A 22,801-nucleotide genomic window follows, 5' to 3' on the forward strand; every position below is an offset into this window, starting at 1 on the left:
CCCTGGTGACTTTGGTCACACAAGTTGACCCAAACATGTGTCAACTTGTGTCCATGCTAAAGGTAGCCACCCTCCCCTGTGATCTGTTTGCCTATAATCACTTCGTATATGCTGTAATATAACTGCAGTATAGAAACTTTTAAATAAGTTCTTTTCACCCAACAACTGGCCATGAGTGAAAAAAGTTTTTTGTTGTTGTTCATATCCTCTGAAAAATGGTCAAAACAATAAAAATTTCCGCCATACTATGTACACTTATGAGCGCTTCTGTAGTTTTTAGTATATATGTTATTGACCAGCTGTATCAGACAAAGGTAAAATCCTCCAAACATAAGGCCGTACCTTCGTGAGTTGCAGAATTTCCCAATCAGCAAGGGACCACAGAGAGATTAGACAGATAACAGATGTTTGTGGCCTGGATTTGCCAAGCAAATGCAGAAATATTATTAATAATTTATGCCTCTTTTTTCACATACTGTGTGGAGATTTGACATTATCCTCTCTTAGTTTCCAAGTTTGTCAGAAAACTGATTTCTCCAAGAATTTTTCATCTGTTCTACACTGAATCTTAAAGACTAAATCAGTTTCGGAAGTGTTGGATCAGCTGAGTTTAATCTGAATGTTATATAACAGCCAGAGTGTTATTTATAATAAACTACACTGAAAAATATGCCTTTAAGACACCATGGAAATCTATTTTTCTGCTACTGTATGTTTCAAACACAACACAAACATGTTTAGAGCACATCTCATTCTTTAGCTTCTCTCATCCATTTCAGTTTGGGGTTTTTTTTTCACTTTTGATTTTCTCGCTGCATTTCTTTTATTCCCCTTGGCTCCCTTTGTAGATCTTTCTCTCCCTTTAATTGGTCCATATTTTCCTTCTGTCTCCCTGCACATAAACTCCTCTGATATTTAATGAGGAAGAGATGGAGTTGTCTGCTCTACAGTCTTTTCAAGTTTAATGAAAAAAGTGAGTGAAGACAGGAAGCAAGACAGAGAAAAGAGAGCAAATATAAGCCTATAACATCAGACAAAACTGGAACAACAGTACAACAACAACAGAGTGGAAAAGGGAACCAGACAGAAAGAGAGAAGGAGTACAAAGGCCACATTTGTTGTTAATCATTGTGCTGCTGCCAATGTTGCAGAAGCAACACAAGGACTTCCTCTTTGACCTTCCTCAAAGTGTTTGCTCCTGTGTGACATTTGTCTAAAGTTCAACATCCCCTTAATTTCAACGTATTCATGTTTGCATTTGCAGATATCTAAAATAATTCTCACCCTTTGAAATTTGGAAAAATTGTTCACGTTACAACCACAAGCTTCAATCTATTTTATTGCAGATTGTATGTGACAGACCAAACACAAAGAAGTGTGATCTTATTATGGAGTATGAGAAGCTATGGTGAGGTTCCAATCCTGTTTTAAGATAAAAAGTGTGATGCATATTTTGTTTTTTGCCCACTGTACATTGAAATCTACAGCAGCTAACTGTGGAGGAACAGGAAATCCTCCGCAGCAAACCATTTACGTCAGATATAATGCCTCATGGGGCAAAAGCTGCATGCATAATCTAAAGTGAAAAAGGTTTTGTGTAATTCTTTGTAAGTTGGGCCATGGTGCCTTAGTGCAGCTCATTTGCATCTGTGGGAATCAGATGTCTGAACAACCTGCGGTGGACTTGAAAAACCCTCTGACTGCTCAAAATAAAATCACACGGTTGACTGAGAGCATCACTGACAGTCATGGAAATCTTACATAATGTGATGCCACACTGGGAAGCATCTAATATGATATGATTTGATGGAACAAAACGGCAAGCTGTCCTTTACAGTTACCATCAATTTTGAGATCAAAGGAAAATTCTGGCAGTGCCATTTTGTGGTGTCAAGTAATGTCCAAGTTCTTTATCAGATGTTTATTTATTTAATTTCAACCTTTTATTTAACTTAGCTCTTCTTTATAGAGAGCAAGCTATATTGTAAGAATCAATGCATCTTGTCATCAACCAGCTAACTGAAAAAGAAGGTAGGTGTGTTTTATATGTTTTTTTAATGCAGCTGATAGGCTGTATCTTGTTGGATTCCATTGGTCTGTTTTTCCACTTCTTTAGGATTTATTAGGAATTATTCATGTTAGTCTTTGTAATATTGCCAAAATTAAAAAATAATGCAATTATTTAAAAAAGCAAAGGGAAAAATAATATATAAACTTATGTCAATGTCACTGCTGGAAACTTTAATTTATACTCGCCTTTTTAAGTGTCTCCCTTTTCATCTTTTCTCTGGATTTTTAATGTATTAAATAATTCCTAAGGAGATTTATTGCACCAGCATGTGGAGCTGATTTGGTAAACAGAAGCAAGCCTCTCATATACAGAACATAACACACACACACACACACACGCACTCAAAGTGAAATCAAAGCAAAGCTGTGCAGTCTCGTCAATGACAGTCAAGGACACAGTGGTATCCAGCTGACATGATTATTCTGGAACTGCCCAACAGTAAAGGACGACTACTAATGAACTGAAAGATCTCTTACTCTCAGATCATCTCTCCCTGTGTTTTTATTTCCATTTTTGTCTGATGTGCATAAGTAATGCTTGTATATGGCTTGCACACAAATTCTATAGAGCATTTTCACAAATGTACCTGACATACGTATATCATACATTTCATCATGTTTTTTTCCCCTTCCACCTTTTTCTTTGCTGCTTCAACTGCCTGATACGCATACGTACATCTCTTTGCTCTATGTATTATCCCCTTAAACTTTAAGGGCCAATTTCTTGGCATCATGATATGGAATAACATAATTCACAATTCACTATCTACTACATCTGTTCTCCATTGCGTTTTGATTCATTTGCCCAGTTCCACATTGTGTTCTGGTTTATGTGGATCAGAACATCACAAGGTTTTTTTTTTTTAAACTGTTTTAGGGAAACATCTGATTGCTGATGTGAGATTATTGCATGTCACTACATCTGTAGCTTGAGGGAGTGTTTGGTTTGAGGACTGTTCTCAACAGGAGAACACAAATAGAGCCTGAGAGGAAGCTAAACATTATGGTTGCATGGCATTTATTACAGCTGTTCCTCTTCACCTAGTTTTTTTTTTCTGGAAGTTACTATAACCTAATTCTGACTTTGAGCAGACTTTGAGTTTCTCTTTCTGTCCCCATGTTTATGTGGCCACTGAAGCAGGCGGTCTGCCACTGGACAGAGGTCACCTCCTGCCAGGAACATCTGGACATGAAGCACGAGCCTTTAGACATTTATTTACAGAGCTGTAAAAGTCCACATTATTATTTATATATGTGCTAATTTACAAGCCCTGCTTTTAACTTTGTCCTTAGTGCACACAATTATAGAGCCATGATTAATTCCTCTTTGTGAGAACATAGAGTACCGGCTGGAGATGCACTGATCAGAGATTTTGTGGCCAATTTCAGATCTCAGATTTAGCATGATTAGAGCAGTTTGAGATTATAGAAAAGGCTGCCAACATTTCCAAATCCAGATGTCTGTACTTAACCTTGGTGTTATCAACTGATTTCATGGCAGGGTCAACCTTTCCATTTGTTAAATCAAAAAGATTTCCCCAAGGCAGGCACAAGTTGATGTCTTGTGGCAGACAGGCTTTTTTTTTGTACCCATAAGGTCAGCTGTAAATAAACCAATTGTTTGGAGGAAGATGAGTTAATAACACACTTAGTTAGCAGCACTTAATTTCACAGATTACCTAAACCGAATTCCTCTTCGAGGAGGAAGTTAAAGATTGTGTAAACAGTTTCAACAGGTGTTTCGCCAAAACAGGATGAGACACAATAACATCCCAAACCCTCACAGATGGCACCAATTCTTTTTTTCACCATAAATGAGAAGTGTGAGTTTAAGAAAGAAAGAGTGTAAACTGTTGGTTGCAAACTTCCTGTGAAACCTCAGAGATGGTCTTTGAATTCGAATACTGCTGCAGTGCCTTTGGGGAGTTTAAATATTTGTGCTTTGCTTATCGTTTGTTGTTGTTTTGGTCTATGTTGGAACTCAATCCAGCTTTAAAATTTGATACAGGATATTTTATTGTGTCTTTGTGAAACTACACTGTGTTGAACTACATGCTTTGCTTAGCTGCAAGTTCTACAAATGTCTAAAAAAAGCAGTTTTTTTTAGATGTGCAGTTTTCTAATTGATGCAAGGGGCTATAATGTCTTTGAAAATATTTGAGGGATTAAAAACAGTCCACGTTACAATGTTCATAATCTTGTTGCTGACTGATGGTTGTCTCTGTTACTTGAATAAATGCTTGAAAAATTGTTACCTTTATTTTATATCATCCAAATTTTTATAAAAGTATTTATTCTGGGCCATTCATGCCTCATCAGCATGTTCTGAAAAGTGAATTATCCCCATGTGAGCAGAAATCGATACATCCATCATTGTGAGACTTTTCCCTACAGGCAGCACTGACCCAGTAGTTTGGTTTAACTCATATTACAGTCAAACAGATGCCAATAAATTGATATGCCATGCTGCAGGAAATGACCCATTATTTAACAAATGAGCAGTAGGACTTGGTCTGAATATATTCTGTGTAACTGGGTTCATTGCTACTTGTTTTTCAACACCAGAAAAAAATTTGCAAGCTGACATATTTCATCAACTAGCAAGAGATTAAACTGCGCAGACCAATGCAACACTCTGTTCTGTTTTCCCACATTTGCCTTTGTTGCATTACAACTGCGGAAACAAGTTTGAGGAAGTTTGTACTACCCCCATTTTCAATTACAAGTTTGTTGTTATAGTCATTAAAAACCCTATAAATAAGTATGCACTGTCTGCTTTATCATGCTTTCTCTGTCTTATTATGAGTGATCTGCCCTTTTTCCTTTATGTGACCTGCCCTTATAGGAGTTCAGTAGCACCGTTTACCAGAAGTACCAATAATATAACAGTCATATTGTGAGGAAATACTGACTCATGTAAAGTTTGATGTTTTCTCATTTCTTCCATTTCTCTAAATGTTTTACTAAAGTTGCTGGTCCTACTTCATCATGTATACCTGTTCTGATCTCAGATTTTCTATGAAGTTCAAAATTTACCCAAAGACATGCTCTTCCAGTTTCATCCTTTGCGTTTCACTTTCTATAACTTGTGTGACTTGATCACTTTGCACTCTGACTTCCTTTTTAATGGCAGCTACATCATTTCATGTAGAGCTTCAGTGTTAAATCCAGCAGAATGAGCAGAGAAGGTGGGTTTTTGCTAGATTTCCTCGTGAATGTGTTTTTACATATAATTTTGTCACACTTGCTTCACAAGTGTGACAGATCAGGAACTTTAGAGTTTTTCATTATAAAACATGATGAATCTGAAAACTTAGTATGTCATGTTATACACTATAAAGTTTCACCAGTAGTCTCGCCCAGTGAAATGTTCTGATGATCTACAGGGTTTAAACTTAGCAACAAACTTTCCAAAAGGAGAGTGGAGTTGTTGCTTCATGCTCTATGTTATACTGATGACTTACAATATATGTGACTTTCAGCTCAATGGAGTTCCTAATGCCTCAACGATGCTGCAAATAGTTCAATAACTTTGAGCCTTGTCCCACACCGAAGAGTGTTTTGGTTAACATGACCTAGTAGCTTTAAGGTTAGCTGTTTACTATCTTTATATGTTTACAAAAAGACTGTGGTAGGTGTCGCCTCAAAGCGGGCAAAGAAGATATTCATCTCCTCTGCCAGGGAAGTGGTTCCCTCCGTGCATGGCTGGTTGCTGGATCTGTAGCTTGTAATGTGCTGAACACCCTGCCACACCTGCCTGGTTTTGTTGCTCCTGAGCTGCTTCTCTGTTCTCCCTCTGTATAATGCCTTAGCTTGGCAGATGCCTCTTCTCAGGTTGGCTCTGGCAGAACTGTAGAGTGCTTTGTCCCCAGACCTGAAAGCAGCGTTCCTGGCTTTCAAGAGGCCCCGGACCTCCTTAGTCATCCAGGGTTTCCTATTCGGATAGATCCTCATGAGTCTGTTCCTGGTGACATTGTCCGTGCAGAACCTGATGTAGTCCAAGACTGCTGAGGTGTAGTTCTCCAGGTCCTGATTTGCAAAAACCTCCCAGTCAGTTCTCTGGAAGCAGCCCTGTAGTTGGTGAGAGGCATCCTCAGGCCAGATGGTGACAGTCCGGGTTGTACTGGGGACACGTTTCCGCAGGGGGGTGTAAGCAGTGATCAGTAGCAGGGAAACGTGATCATACTGGCCAAGGTGTGCTAATGGTTTAGCCCTGTATGCCTGTCTGATGTTTGTGTACAGCTTGTCCAGAGTTTTATCACCCCTGGTTGTGCACTTTACGTGTTGATGGAATTTGGGGAGGACTGATTTCAGATCAGCGTGATTAAAGTCCCCAGAGACAATGTGAACAGCCTCGGGGTACTTGTTCTGGTTGTTGCTGATAGTATCATGCAGGAGTCCCACGGCCGAGCTAGCGTTAGCATCCGGTGCTATGTAAACCGCAGTGAGTAGAATGGCGGTATCGGGGTCTGCATTTAATTGTGATGAACTCCACGCCTGGAGAACAGTGGCTAACAACTAATGTGGAGTTCGTACACCAGCTGTTACTTACATAAACGCATAGTCCACCTCCTCTTTTCTTACCGGAGCTCGCTGATCGGTCCTGTCGGTGTGCTGTGTAGCCTGCTAGCTCGATCTCCCGGTCCGGTATGGTTGGATTTAACCACGTCTCCGTGATCAACCGAATGCAGCATTCCCGGATGAGGCTGTCAGTTGCAATCCACAGCTTCCATTCGTCCAGTTTGTTAGCGAGAGACCTCACGTTGGAGAGAAAAATGCTTGGTAGCGGCGTGTTAGCGTGGATGTTTCCTGAGCCTCGCTAACACGCCGCTGCGACACCCCCCTCTATGAAGTAATCAGTGTTACCAAAACATAGGATTCAGTTTCTCACCGAACATCTTATTTGAAGGAATTTGCAAAACGAATGGAGAACTGCAGCAGCAGGACTGTCTCCTCTTATTGTACTTTCTGTCCATAGTGTTGACACTTTCTGAAAGCATGTGTCAAAACAAGCCGCCTCATCCAAAATTATGTATTCTCATCTGAATGAGACAGGTAGGCATGAACAGAATAGTAAACGGGTTCTTTGGGAAGGAGGAAAGGGGCCAACCCTCTTACAAATTGCAAGTAAACAAACAGAGACGACAATGACTGAGCCACAGCCAACATCTTTGAGACATGAGGACGAAAGAGCTCAACAGAGGAAGAAATGGGCTGTAGGAGGGGTGCATTCCTTTCCACATAATTAGGTTTCATTGCCTTTGCTAGTATCATATCGCTTTCCTATATCTTTCTTCTCAGCATGTTTTCCTATTACCAAGAGATTTCCGGCATCAAGCTTCAGGCTTCTCTATCAAAGACAGGAGAAAAGTATGAGTCATGAAATTCACAGTTAAAACATCTCAGGGTGGAGATGGTGAGATAATAAGATCCCTGACATTTCCTTTTAACTTTTGCTGCTTTTAGCTCCTGCCACTGGTTGCTGGGTCCAGTAACTAAAGTAATAATAATAATAAAAATAAAAAAAACAAGCAGTAAAACTTTATCTAACCTTACATATAAACATTAACCCAAATGGATTCCAGATTTCCTTTTAAATAAATGAATAACTACAAAGCGCAAGTCAATCCTCTCACCTTTTCTACAACGCTCTCACTCTTGGGAAAGTTACAAGATTTTACACACAAAGGTCTAAAGTGTATTTTGCATTGTTGTTCTACAAATTGTTAAACACAATCCCCTTTATTAATACTCTTAGATAAAATATCATCAGGGGTCACCTAATGTGTAAACATGGGGGCTTAAATATATGCACTCCACAATTATCAGATTTTTAACAAAATATGTATAATATATTTATCATTTGACCAACTGCACACAACTTTGTGTTTTCTTCCTGTAAAAAAAAAAAAAACATGACAAAAGGGATATGACAACCTTTACAAGGCACTCCACAAAATCAGTAATTATAAATAATTTTATTTAAGAGCTGGAATCCGGTATGACACAAATACTGTACAACTGTGCACCCATTTGTGTAAAATCCCAACAAAATACATTAAGGTTGTGTTTTTCTAACATGCCAAAACATTACAAAGTTCAGTTGATGCTACTTTTAAAAAGGATGAGTTTTTTGTTTTTTTTCCTATTCCCTGTCTCCTTTTCTATCTTTTTCCCATTTTGTGTGATCGATGCTGAGGAATCTGCTGCATCACTTTAGACTCTGTGTTTCTTGCTCCCATCACCTCCAGCCCCCGCCAGCCGGCCCACACAGGCTCTGGCCTCTTCTCCGTCGGAGCCAGACAGAAAGCGGGGCAGGCAGGGCTTGCTATGCAAATATAGCCTGAGTAGGCGGCAGCCCCTGTGCAGAGTGTGCAGCAATGTGAGAACTCTCGCAAACCCCGCCTACATCGGTCAGTTGCTAAGCAACCACCTGCAAAGAGGGAGGGAGCCGAGGGGAGGGGCCATCAATTCAACAACTGTTGCCTGATCTGAGCTCTCTCACTGTGTGAATGCAAGTAAGCCGGCGAGCCAGTCAGCGACTGAGAGGAAGTGTGTGAGGGTGATAGGTGCAGAGTGTGTGTTTGATGTGTGTGTGTGTGAGAGAGAGAGAGAAAGAGAGGGAGAGACAGAGAAAGGCAGTTGCACTTTGTGTCGGTGCAGGAAAGAAAGCCAGGCAGCCGGTGCAGTGTTTTACATCCTGCACCCTCCTCTGCCTCTCCCAGGACTGAACCACTACCGGGGACTCACTCTGTGGACTATTCCGACGGCTTTCCTCTCCACTTGCTTTTGAAGGGAACACCTGTGTGTGTCGAGAGAGAGAGAGTGCGAGGAGACTCCGCGGACTTGGCCCCTGAGAGCAGGGCGGGTGGATGACTTCAGTGGATGAGGGTTTGGTCGGTGGAAAGAGGGAGACTGCTGAACATGGGCTCCCCTTCGTAGTTGACGGGGTAAGAGACCTGAATGCACCCAGCCTGCTGAAATGTGGGGGTGATGAAATATTACTTGACAGAATGAGAACAAAACATAGAATCAGGTCATTAGAGGGAGTTTTAGAGGAAACACGACCAAAGCAGTGACTGCTTGTGTTGGTGGGGGAGTTAAAGGGGAGCAGTGGGTCCATTGTGGCCCCGGTTTGTGTCTGAATGTGGTTGTTAAACATTGTTGACCCTGCCCCACAGCCTGCCACTCCTTCTTTCTCAGCTGTTGGGGTTTCATCCCTCTGACAACATGTCTCTTTAGTCCACTCACTTTTCATCAGTGTCTTCTTTCTTTAGTCTTGTGGTTTTCTCTTTTCCTTCCCAGTTCTGTTTCATTTGGTGGTCCAACATCTTTGCTGATGGTAATGGGATTAATTGGAAATCAGGGTTGCTGGGAAGAACAGGGAATAATGAGAAGTGAGTGAAAGAAATGTGACAGGTCTGGGACTTCATATCCAGGTAGATTATTTGTGGAGGAAAGATTAGAGGGGAAATGGGATAACAGGTTTGTTGACTTTATAAACATCATGCTGCACATAAATGAGCATTTTGTAGTGAGTTTGGATTCCATGCATTTCGTCTTAATATGACACACTGGTTTAAAACCTTTGGCATTTATTTTCAGATGTATTTTAGCGTTTTTAGATGCATCCACTTGTCCATCCGTAAGAGTATCCCAATGATGCATTAATGCTGTTACTAAACTCATACTGAAAGGATAGCATATCAGACCTCAAATATAATTTTGCATTTATATTTTCATGTGTTAAATTTATTTGTGGCTGGACGGTCAGAGGTATTGAAAGTCTAATTGCAAAGAAGTAGCTCTGACCATATCATGTCTTGTTAAAGATATTGCTCTGTCGTGTATTTTGTCACCCACAATTGTCCACTAATGATGAAAACTCTGATTGGTCAGGACATTCGAGATTTGTTCTGTGGGGTTTTGCCAAAGCGCAGAGATTTTAACAAGTGCACTGAACGGTAAAACCCTGGCATTTCTGCTTTGTTTTATGTATCTAGCTTAAATTAGATCACAGGGCGCCCAAAAGCCATAATGTCGGCGCAGTAACAATTGGTAGGCTTTAATATGGACAGTGTGGTATTTAAGATGAATTTTAGTTGCAAGTATTTCAACTTTGTGTCTTCGTCAATTTGACTCTCATGAACTCCATCCATGGTGGATGGTGAAGCACGTGGTGACAGTGAAAACAATTGTTGAATCTATTAATGTTCCCGTTTGAATTTGACCTCATTTGTTTCTTTGCATATTTGGCATTTGAGTAAATGTTTTTGTGCGACTTGGCTAATTATAAGACTCTGTCTGGGGATCATCAGAATATCACGTGGTGCTGAAGTCGTGCAGAAAACATTGTTAGTATCTGAAAATAATCTAAGGAATGACCTGATTGTATAGTTTTTATATTTACTTGATTTGAAATCATTCCAAAGATCTTAAGTTAATCATTCAAGTGTTCTTAATCCTGAAATCCCTTTTAAATGGTTTGTTGTTGCCACATTTCCGGTGTTCTGGCTATTGCAAGCTTACATTTTGAAGTAGAACTTTGATTAAAAATATGAGAATATGAACAAATAACAAGAAAAGTACAATTTGACATCTTTAACAGAACTCTCAAAAGTTTCCCCATGCCTTATGTGATGTTATCAGTGGCCCTGTGTGTGTGTTTTGTGTGGAAGCGTGTGTTTTGGAGGGTATGTTTTATAATAACTAACAACAAAACCGCAAAACAAATAAGCTGAAAATGTGTATTTGATTAAATTTGGTTGATTGTACAGAAAATGTAGACTACTTGCTGTAAAAAAAAAAAAAAAAAGTAAATCATGTGAATACGTAACAGTAAAAGCAACATATTATTCTCTCAACAACATTTAAACATTGGCCTTTCATATGTGAAGCCGAGCTTTATTTGTATTGTTAATAGCAACCTGTGACGTCAGACAGCGCCATCATTTTGAATACAGCAGGTCTGTGACTGGACATTACATAATGGGATTGGACTCCCTCACCAGAGCAGATTTGCTGGTGATTGTTTCAGGCTTGAAACTGTCCCAGACATCTTTCCTTCAAAATATATTTCCTATGCTTCCTTACTGTGATTGATTTGAAAATAATTTGATTTTGTTTTCTTAAACGGGACTGCTGCAGAGTCTGTTTTCTTTGTTAGTGTACAGTAGTTCCACAAGGACCAGAATAACTAGATTAAGTCGGTGCTAAGATGTACTGAGTGGAGGGAGGTTAATCTGCAGTAAGCAAAGCAAAACAAAGATGCACACATACAAAGTGTGCATTAGTTTCTAACACGTTAGAATTGAGGAAAAAGAAACTACAATCTGTAGACTAAACAGGGGACTGCTAGCCACTAACACAGCTATGGGTTTTGACTGAGTTTATGGGGAACAACGGCAGACGTTCTTGCAGTTCTCTTAGTTCACAGGTAACAGCTGAAAAATGACAAGTGCTTCACTATCTGCTGAGTCTGCCAAACCTACATAGTCCAGCCCTCCTAAATTCCTCCAATCAATGAAGACCGGAGGTGTGAGGGTGTGGGGTGCTGCTTGACACCCCCCCCAAGAGAGTGTCAACGCAGTTTGTTAAAAGCTGTGATGACACAAAAAGAGACAACACCTTTCAGCTGTCTTGACAGATGGAATACAAATTCAGTCGGTACTGAGACAAGCAGTACAGAGCTGAATGTTGTTCACATGTCCAGTCATGCATTCAGGAATCAAGTCTCGGCATTGGATTTCACTCATTAACAAACACACAGCAAACAATACATCAGTGACACTTAAATCACTCATCAGGAGGATGTATTTCAAGTTCTCCTTGTTTAACGCAACTACACTATAAGCAGATCAGAACGTGCATGTACGTACACTCTGGTACATCAGCTAACGTTGGGATTCAAACACGTTTGTTGACTTTAACTGTTGTAGTTTTGTCATCAACCTGATGGTGAAGTCATTTCCTTCTCATTAAGTCAAGTCAAAAGTGAAACATTAAATGTGGTCCATAGTCTTCCCCATGCTGGGGGTTTCATACGTGTAACTGAACTGGGTTTCGTTGACAATACCGCCACTCAGCCTTCATTGGGCCTCAGCAGTCCCTCCCTGCATTGTCCCTTTGTCCATTGCAGCATTCTTGGTAATCCAAGCAGCTACCTGGCTGCTCTTCCTGAAACAGTTGTACACATGGTCTCTTACTGTAATGTACCATTCAGTCAGAATGTAAAAAAAAAAAAAAAAGTTCTCTCAATTTTCCTAGTCGTGCATTTCTGTTCGGCTGTCATGTTGGACGTTTGCTGGAATTGAAGTTTCTTAGTGTTTGGCATGATGGTAGTGAAATATGAGTCATTATTTCCCGTTTGTGTAATGTGTTGGTGTGCTCGTGCGTAGGAAGAGCGTTGCCTTGCAGAGGAGCATTATAATATGGATCCAAAGGGAGATAGATGCACAAAAACACAAGCTGTCCTGTATCAGCCTGTCTAGGAAAACTAGAGTGGAGATAATTGTCGAGGTACAATGACGGTTGTAGATGTGGAAAAAAAGGCTTCAAAGAAATTCATCTTTAAATGCTGTTGTGTAATCTTATATTTAAAATACTAGAAAATTCCAATATTTAAATTAAAAAGTGGGGAATATACCTGTGGTTAAAAGGTAGAAGCTTTAATCAAAATCACCAGCGTCATAGCTATATTCCCTTATGTTAGTGTTTTGCTTAATTGCCTTTTACCAAACATGGCAGCCGTTTGCATTTCAATGCTGACCCATTTTCGGTTTTGTGGTACGGTTCCTCATGCTTTTATATTGGCATGCCCTGTTATTTCAAAAGTCCATGGAAGATTCAAAGGGCTCTTGGATGACAAACATGCCCACAGCATCACAGATCCTCCACCATACCCAGTACTGGGCATGAAGTGCTTTTCCACACATTGATCTTTTGTTTCATGCCAAACCAACCTGGAGTGTTAGTCCAAGTCTCATCCAACTAAAGCATGTGAATACAGTTAGTCTTAGTATATCAACTTAAAAAAGTATACATTTATAAAATGTTTGAGTTGCTTTAATTTCAAAGGAATTGCTAAGGGGAACCAATAATTGTGATTATACAATACACCAAAAACTGGGATTTTTTTTATCTACTGGATAATTGTAAAAACTGCATTTTTCAAACTTTTTTCAGGGTAAGACTATGCAATGAATCTTATGTAATTAACTCGATATTAATATGACAGAAATATTAATGTGATTATTCTATATACCAATTGAAGGCCCACAAAACACTATTTGTTCATTTGACTTGAACTTGAGTGTTTAATTTTTTTTACTGTAGCTTATTCAGTTTCTCTTATAGGCTTGCTTGTCATTTAAACATGTGACTAAATACTTAGAAACACAGTGGAATGTGTAAATGGCTTGCATATTTACTTGGAAAAAAAATCACTTGTGTAGATTTTGGATTTAAAATGGGTTTAAATGTTCAGAAAAGCCTAACAGGCTTCTCTGTCCCGGCGCGTCTTATTATCATTTGACAGGATCCAGGACTTTGAGGCAGTCAGATTTAACACTGAGTATCAAAGCAGAAGTTAAACGCTGCACCTTTTAAGTTAGTTTTGTTGTGGCAGCAATTCAGGAGCTTAGAAGAATGGCAAAGAAGAGGGGATAAACGAACAAAGAGGGAGAGATGCAGGAAACGCCTCTGCAGAGAAATACCTCGTCTCTCTACTCTGCCTGACAAACACAAGCAGGGAGATACTGCTGCTATCAATCCGTCGTTTCCTCAATCCCTCCATCTTTTCTCTCTTTTATCCTACCCTTTTCAGTCTCTTTTTCCTGCTCAATCCTTTTCCTGCTGACTCAGACTAATTCGAAGCACCAGCACAGTGAGTATAAACCTATGCAAGTTTATTTGCCCATTCGTTGATGTTTCACTGAGATGTTGCTCTCATCCTTTGTTAAGTCCTTTCTGTTTTTCTTGCTAACCACTCTGTTCATTTGACCGGATGACAAAATGACTAGTTACCATCCCAACTACTTGCGCAACTGGTAGGCAACAGGAAAAACTCCTTTAAAAGCTCTGCAAGCTAAATAATTCCTTTTAATCTAGACATGCTCAGAAAACATGCCACAAAGATGTTCCAGAAATCTTCTCTGAGGGCAGCTTTCAGAACAGATCTCAGCTCTTTGAACATCTTCAGAGACTTCAGTATCTCCGGTGAAAAGCAAAACCTCTTATTTATGAGAGATCTGGTGTAAATCAACCTAAAACAAAATGGTTGAATCTTGTACTTTGCTGTTTTTTTCCTGCTTTTAAGTTATTTATGAGTAAAAGAAAAACTGCAAATGTTCAATATGCATAACATTCTTAATAAACATATAAGTGAAATCTCAAAGTTGCAGTTATGGTCTGGAAAGTTTTGTGTTATTGTTTTCTAGAAAAGAAAACAAAGATTCTATTGATATAGACTCAATATGGATGCTACATATACAGTATATATATATACTGTGATATATATTAAAGTTATTGAGTTGTTCAGCTCTAAAATGATATTGATCCTCAGCACTCAGCATAGACTGAACTGGTGTGAGCAGAAGCAGAAGCAACGTTTGTGTCTGTATATTTAACGACAGATGCCATATGCGTTAAATTTGTTGTTTGGCTTGAAAAATACTTTTCTTTGCTGATTGAATAGTAAAATTAACTTGGGTAGCCTTCAGTAATTAACCTGTATCACTCCAAGCAAACGTGCGCATGTGAGCTTTTATCAAAGCATATCAACAGATCAAAACGGGTAGTTTGAGTGAAGGAGACAGAAACTTTTCTTTTAATATCTAACTTGAAATATTAGTTAAATATTACAAATAATGATTAGTTTTCCTGTTTGAGTTTGTCTTGAATCCCTCATATTATAGGGCTTTTGTTTTATGCTTTGATTGCTGTGCTGCAAAAATGCCTTTGCTGATTTTGTGTCTAGCTACTTATGTTTAAAATATTAGCCCAAGTTGGAATCATAGACTTACTTTCACATCCTTTCATTTGCTGTAACAAACTTTACAATTCCAGTCACAGTTTGTCTAGTCTTGCTTTATACCTTAGCGTATTTAGCATTAGTTTCAAGTGGGCCTGTCATCTACGCGTATTGGCCAACTGGAACATGTTGGGATGAAACTTCAATCAGAGCCAAAGAAAATAAGTCAGTCTGCTGTCAGTGCTATTTGTTCCAAGCAGTCAGCATGATGACTTTACAGAATCTTCATTAGTGCAGACAGGACATCTGCATAACTCAACATTTAATTAAGTAAAGTTGCAGTGTGGTCATTGCTGCAACATTTGACGAGCACTTGTATAACATTTGTTGCATGAGCGTTATGTGGAGTCTCAGATGTGTGATGCTCATTACCACAGAGCTTTTTCATATCGCTAAAAAAAAAATCACTCCGGCTTAGCTGGGGAATAAATTGTTTGTTTTACAGTATGAGATGCATAAAAAAGCAATACTGGAGGGTTCTTTACTTTAAACTACATCTAATCTCATCTGAAACTCAAGGCAAATATCCCTTCTGAGAACTAAAGGGCCATAATTATACCTTTGACCCCTTGGGAGATTGGCTAAATATTTGGGTGTGAAACCACCACAGTGCAGTGATGGCTGCACTGACTTCACATGAAGCAAATACCTCCATTCAAATTGCAGCTAAAGCTTTTCCTGGTAGCGTATGTTTTTTACGGCTGCTGCAGCTTTCCCTGGAAATCCCTGCTTCCTGTAGACTTACAGTGAGCAATGTGTCTCAAAGTCATGTGACTTTGACATGCAGGGAAATTCTGCATGTCATTGGTGGCTGGAAGGTTTTTCATTGCCCTCACTTCCTACACCTGATGTGTATTTTTAGTTTTTGAGATGCTGAACCTCACAAAGTGAAGTTGGAACATTCTGATGGAGGAAGAGAGAGAACAAAGCCGAGGTTCATGTGGGTTAATCGCAAAAAAGATCACAGTTTTGAGGAAAAAATGTCAAAATCACACTTTTAGTTGCTATTGAACCATTCTAATTAGGCCGATAGAAGATTGTACTGTTGACCTTGTAACCACAAGATGATCTAGGATCTAATAGCTGTAGTATTTTATAGCATATGAGACTTTTGGGAGTTATGCTTTGAAGGCACATGGAATGCAGTGAAAAAAAAGATGAGTCCAGCCTGTTCAAAAATGTGCATGGTATTTTATCTGTTAATTACAAAGGGATGGTTCCTGGAAGCATGTGTTCCTGTACCAGAACATAAGCAGCATTGGTTGAGGAACAGATAAGAAAGAACAAAGGTTTACTAAAATTTAACTTGAAGTCCTTTCTGGAGCAATTGTTTCTTGGTTACTCACTCTGGACCAAAGTAAACATACAAAAGGTTCAAGCACAAAAGTAGAATTCCTGCTTGAAAAACGCTTTATCATTCTGTTGAGCTGCAATCACTATCAATCAGCTGTCATCTTTATTTGCTTCTCTTCTTATCTGCTGCCAAAATTCCAAGAAAAGTTTCATCACCAAAACAGATTTATGGTTTATTAAAAAAACAAGAAAAAAAAAAAGGATTACCACCGGTTCTGTTTCATTGATCTGGTTCCTGGTTTTGCTTCAGTTTCCTTCTCTTTGTATTTATCCCATTGATGCCACACCATCAATGTTTGCAGCTCAACAGGTTTCTAAGCCCCCTAATTTTGTCAGGAAGCCAGTAAACGTCTCATGATGCTCTCTGTACATTGTTTGTAATTTAGAAGAAGAGCTTGTGCGAGGTACATGCAGACCTGCAAGTGGATTCATACCCTTTGAACCGTTTCACATTTTGCTTTGTAACATTCACTAACTTGGTGTTCAGTTTTTTCCACTCAAAACTGAAAAAAGCCTGAGGTAGAACAAACTTTTGCTGTGATTAGAGCTACAGGTTCTTTGAGGTATTTTTCTACCATCTTTGTGGATCTAGAAGTTGTAATGCCCATTTTTCTTTACAAAATTAAGCTCATTCAGATTGGATGAAGCGTTTCTGTGAACGTTACTTTTTACGTTTTTCTACAGACCTTGACTGGGTCATGATGAAATAAACATGCTTTGAACCAATGCACTAAAGGATTGTCAGACAGTTGTTTTGGATTGAGTTCCTTTGGTAAGGTGAACCAACACCCTAGTTTAAAGTTTTGCTATCTTTCAACACCGCCTTCCACTGTGGGGATAGTGTGTTCAGGCTCATGTTCAATGTTGGATTTCCATACCCTGTTGCATTGCAGACCAAGAAGTTGTCGTTTGACCAGAGCACCACATGGTTGCTGTGTCTCCTACGTTTTATGTTTTCTTTCAACTGTCTGTCTTCTTGCCAGTCTTTCAAAAATGGATTTTTGAGCTGCTTGGCTTTAGTTAACAGATTCTCCCACCTGGGCTGTGAATCTCTGCAGCTATTTGATTCTTCTTTGATTAATGCTGTTCTTGCTTGGCCTTCGAGTTTAAGTGGATGGCCACATCTTTGTAGGTTTCAAGGTGTGCCAAGCAATGTTTTCAGGTGATAGATTGAACATTGCTCAGTGGGATGTTGAAACTTGGCATAATGGTGTGTAATCTAACCCTGGTTTAAGCTTTTCCAAACATTTCTTCCTGGCCTGTCTGCTGTGTTGTCTGGTTACTAATATTCTCTAACAAACCTCTGACACATTTACAGGACAGCTGAATTTTTACTGAGATTAAATTACACACAGGTGGGCTCTATTTATTAGACCACTTCTTAATTTGGTTGTGTTAGATTTTACTTTGGCATTTTAGAGTTGATGGGACTATATGTAGATGGCAGGCTTTTCATATTTTCGTTAGTGAAACTAATGTGAAAAACAAATATCGTTTTTCTGTAACTGTACAATTATGCATTTTCTGTTGATTTGTCTCAAATCAGGGTTGATTTGGTTCAGATCAGGGATTAAACTGAATTGGATTATACAACTGAAAGCACAACATTTGTTTTTTTATAAATTTTTTTTTGTTGTTGTTTTACACACAGCGTAACTGTGGTGAAGACGGTTATGTATAGTGATGACTTGCAACACTGTCCGCAGCTGTTGCAAAATATTCCCTGTAAAACCCTGTTACTAAAAAGTTGCAGATAGTGGACCCAGTCTGTCTAACTGCCATTTATTGACACTTGCCTGTATCTCTGCTAAACAGCCACATCCACTTGTTTTGAGAAAACTCTGTTTTGCTGACCTACCTGTTAACTAGCCCTGTAGTAGCAGCTGTACAACAGCATCTACAGGTCAGTGTTTTCATTGCTCTAATCCTCCAGAATGTTGCTCAACTGTTGAGGCATACAAATTTCATGACTCAACAAGATATGTTTCAGGATGAGCTTTGCATGGTTTCATTGGCAGCCAAACATTCATGTTTTTACATTATTTAACTTATTCACAACTGAAAACAAGCCAGAAAAACAAACTGAGCTTGTTGTCAATATTTCACATGTCCTGGGTCTTGAACTTTTTTTTTGACAACCGTCCCCTGAACATTGTTTTTGTGTCCTTTTCAGTCTTTTTCTGTCACTACGCTGCCTGCACTTGATGTGAATAATGCATGGTTTTGCATATCCTCCCTCCCAGTAAGCTGACCTTCTTCTTTCCTTTTTGCTTTGTTGTTTTTTTAAAATTATGTTTCTCATCTAAAACATCTGTGCAAAAAGGAAACCTCTAGAGGTGTTTGACCCCGCTGTCACTTCAATAATAGTTCTACATGTTTCATAACACATGTGGCATGTATCAGGAGGCATTTAATAGATCATGGCAAGTGAAGAAACTAGCTCGAATGTTTTGAGACAGACTGAAAATTACTGATATTATGCCTGAAAAATGTCAGTCTTATAAATGTGTAATCTAATTTATAATTAAATTTTCCTCGGGGATCAATAAAGTATTTTTGAGTTTGAATTGAGTTAGAATTTAATCAAGTACATCTACATATAAAATATATTCAATAACTGTGCAGGTAGAATTAAAATAAAGACAACTTGAATGTCTTTATATCTTTTTTTTCCTGTGGTATTAAGCTCACTTGGGGGACCAGGAAGAAGTGTTGGATAGAAATGATAGTTTGTATTTTAACTAGGTCAGACTCAGCAGCAACAGAGAACAATATTTTTATAGAGTAAATGGAGAAGGAAATGCATGCACTGAACCAAACATTCAGTGGAGAGTACTTATGTTAAGATGCATTTGTTCAACAAAATTCTTTACAGAATTATCTTCAAAATAACTGCAGCCCAAAATCTCTGATCAGCTCATTGACTGTTTTTATTAGAAATTATATTCCTACCATGATAATTGACTGGTGAGGGTATCAAGTATCAAACAGGTATCCCTTTTTTTAAGAACAGCAGTCACTGGTTTTAGCTTTGAAAATCTGAGTAGAATTTAATTAATTCCAGACATTTTTCAGAAGAACGGTACTTTGATTTAAGCTGATTGGAGAAGTGCAGATAATAACAAGTTGCTTAGCTGGAAGAATTTCTGATATTCATAAAATCAAAAATCATAAAATCCAAAATGAAATCCGAATTGAAAAATGCTGAAAAATGCTCTAAAAACTAAGCCACCAATCAGCTCCAGTGTGATCAGAGGTCAACAGTAATCTGCGCAGATGGTAACAGAGGTGAAGCCTCTGTGGATAGCTGTGTTTCTGCTCAAGGATATTAAACAACTTGAAGCATCCTGTAGACTCGTGGTGGCAGTTGAAGCGTCAGGCTGTCAAAACACATACTGAATGTACATTTGCTTTGCTTTTTCATAAGTCCAACCTAGTGCTGCTTGGAGAGTGCACATGTATGCATATGTCAAAAACCATCAATTTCAGTTTACTTTAAAATTTTAATTGGCTGCTGTAACACTTTAATATAGTATGCTTGAGCAAAGTTGCAGTCCCTACTAGATCATATTAATGCACATATGTTCTGCACACCTCGGCGATCAGCTGAAAGGTTCCGACATGAATGGGGAGTGTGATCCAGATAAAGTTAGTCATGAAAATGACCATAAGATAAGGTAAGCCAGGATCCTGGAACAACTGATTTGATATAAAACAGCAGGACTGACTCAAATTCAGGTCGAAACCAGATTGGCTCCAGATGATCAACAGTTCTAATTATGTACGCTTAGTTCTTGCAGTCAGAAGATTCTGAGCTCTGCATGTGAATCATCTGTATGCTTTGGCACAACTCTTCTGCTGCATGTTTGTTTATCTATTATTTCAAAGGCTTTACGTGAGCAGATTAATTATTCATAGAATAATATTTGTGACTTAGATCTAGAATTTAGTGGGGAAACTAAAGTTTGCTCTATACCATCTAATGCATTAAAATTATTACCAGAACTAATGTTGGTGCTTATATGCACCACATGTTGTTAAACTTGAACATTTCTGACATCATTGAAGTTATGCAGCACATGTTGTTAAACTTGAACATTTCTGACATCATTGAAGTTTGTGTTCAATTCTCTGGTTTCTTCTTTACCTCATCACACAGTGCGTGTCCTTCTCAGCTACAGGGAAGGCACGGTAAAAGACTTTTCTTCTTCTTTTGTTGTGTTCGCTGTGACTCACACTCAGAGCCCCGGCCAGCCCTTTGTTACAGAGCACAGCCCCCATTTGTGTTCAACCACTGACGGTTGCATGTAAAATGCTCTACAGGGACTGTTTGAGTTGCTTGGTAATGCCATGAGACTGCACACAGCTCTAAGCTAAACAAATGCTTCAAATGACTGTTTCAGAGTTCTGACTTCACATTATTTAAGAGGTTTTTTTTCTGTTTATTTTTAATTAAAAATACTTTCATAGCTTTTGGGGAACTACATTAAAATAGCTGCAGTTGTGAATGTCATGGGGTTCCTACAGAGTCCTGAATAATCTGAAAAAAATATGTAGTGTGGGCGGATGGGGATGGAATATGTACCTTACGTTGTTTCCCATTTCATTGTTTAATGTTATATTTGTCAGTCTGGTCCTTCCAACTTCAGCCTTCTCACCTTTGTGTCCATTATTCATCAATTCATTCTCCAACAATGTGTCATTATGTCTATTTATTAGTTAATCTGTCCAGCCTTTCATTTGTCAGTCAGTTTATTTATATGTCCAACCAACCGTTTTATCTCTCTATCTATTCACTCATTAGTCTCAAAGCCATTTATTCATCTGTCCGTCTATCAGCTTGTCTATCTGGTTGTCCCTCTTCATGTATCTGTTCATCTCATCTGTCCAGTAATTCAGCAGCCTGACCATCCATTCATCTATTCATACATTTATCAGTTTGTTCATTGATCCTTTCTTCCATAAACAAATTGATCAATATTTCCATCTGTTTGTCTATCCACCCATCCGTAGAAATATCTGTCTGCAGTTCATTTAGTTTGCATTTTTTAATTGGAACTGTTTGTTAACCGAAGCTTTTTTCTTTAGTTGGAAACTCATACTTATGTAAAATTGAAAGATAAACTCATCAATCTTGATCAGTTTTTTATCAGTGTATAATATAACCTAAGGTCAGATAGATAAATGTTTTCTTCACAGCCCATTTCCTTATACACACACAACCTGCTTTTTGTTTCTGATCATTTCTACTCATTTTCTCAGACATTTCATTCCTGGCCATCAGATTCATCAACTTTCATTTATCTATTTCCTCTACTTTCTATCGCAAGCTTCTGCCATCATGATCCCTACGCTCAGTGAGGCTTTTAACGGTTTTATATGCAGAGATGATTGATGTCCACTGATGCATTAGATCAGATTTTGGCAAGTTTACGTGACACAAATAAGACAAAGTGGGACCTCTGACCTCTGACCCAATGTCCTTACCATCCTAAATCTTTAATGACCTGCTGTGTTAGTGAATAACTAATCAGTGGAGGAATGTTGGGAATCTACCTTCTAGCATTCAACCGTCCCAGAATAACCCCAACAGTGCCTTACCAGAACTACTGCAACATAATAATCAGTCTGCGAATGTCTCTATTTTTACCTTTTTCTCATTTCTCTCCAGGCTGGCGAGGAGGAGCAGGTCCTCCCGGTCATCATGTGCTCTCGGACCTCTCCTGACCCTGTCCCCGAGTGCCAGTTGTTCCCTGACGAGTCGGAGGAGTCGGAGGAGGGGGTAACAGAAGAGGGCAAAGAGAGGGAGTCAGACAGAGACAGTGCTGTGGAAAGCTCCCAGGGGTCTGACTCTCCAGAGGGTCTCACCAGACACTTGGACAAGGAAGACACACTGGGAGAGCTCTATTTCTCTGGGGACAAGTAAGCACAGTTAGAGCCTTTTTAACCTTTGTCTTATCTCCTGTAATGTCACCGTAGTCGTCATTCTGGGAAATGTCTGAGTGACTCATTGAAACTTCTGGTTTGTTCTTACAAGCTTTGTTTCAGTTTTTACTTGTCTGTAATAGACATTGTCTTTTGGCCTTCTCTTATTGACATGCGAGCTATGTAATCAGAGGGTAACATTCATGTTTTTTGCCTCTGTCAGGTGTGCTCAGGCTAGTATCTCTATAACCTCCGACCTTTCCACACGTTCTTCCGCCTCATTGAACGAAGAGCAATTTGAGGACTACGGTGAAGGGGAGGAACCAGAATACACTCCCAGCAGCCCCTCTCCAGACGACGAGACTCGGACTAACGGTTACTCCGACCTCGGCTCATCTGTACCCTCAAGGTAATGGAGGCCTG

At 39.1% G+C, this 22,801-nt stretch overlaps 1 protein-coding gene across 3 annotated transcripts in view; it reads left to right on the forward strand.

Moving 5' to 3' along the window:
* The window catches only part of LOC116719982 (rab11 family-interacting protein 4B), a 38,378-nt gene that overhangs the window by 1,732 nt on the left and 13,845 nt on the right, over positions 1-22,801 (forward strand). The window contains exons 1-3 of one of the 3 annotated variants that reach the window (XM_032562902.1): positions 8,563-9,020; positions 22,125-22,375; positions 22,602-22,787. In XM_032562902.1, the coding sequence (XP_032418793.1) occupies positions 8,943-9,020; positions 22,125-22,375; positions 22,602-22,787 (515 nt within the window). In that variant the 5' untranslated portion in view covers positions 8,563-8,942. Of the gene's footprint in view, positions 1-8,562; positions 9,021-22,124; positions 22,376-22,601; positions 22,788-22,801 lie in introns of those variants that run through there. The other 2 variants (XM_032562903.1, XM_032562904.1) reach the window with 2 other exon arrangements.

This window comes from Xiphophorus hellerii, chromosome 5, assembly GCF_003331165.1.
Source record: "Xiphophorus hellerii strain 12219 chromosome 5, Xiphophorus_hellerii-4.1, whole genome shotgun sequence".
In the NCBI taxonomy this organism is placed as follows: Eukaryota; Metazoa; Chordata; class Actinopteri; order Cyprinodontiformes; family Poeciliidae; genus Xiphophorus; species Xiphophorus hellerii.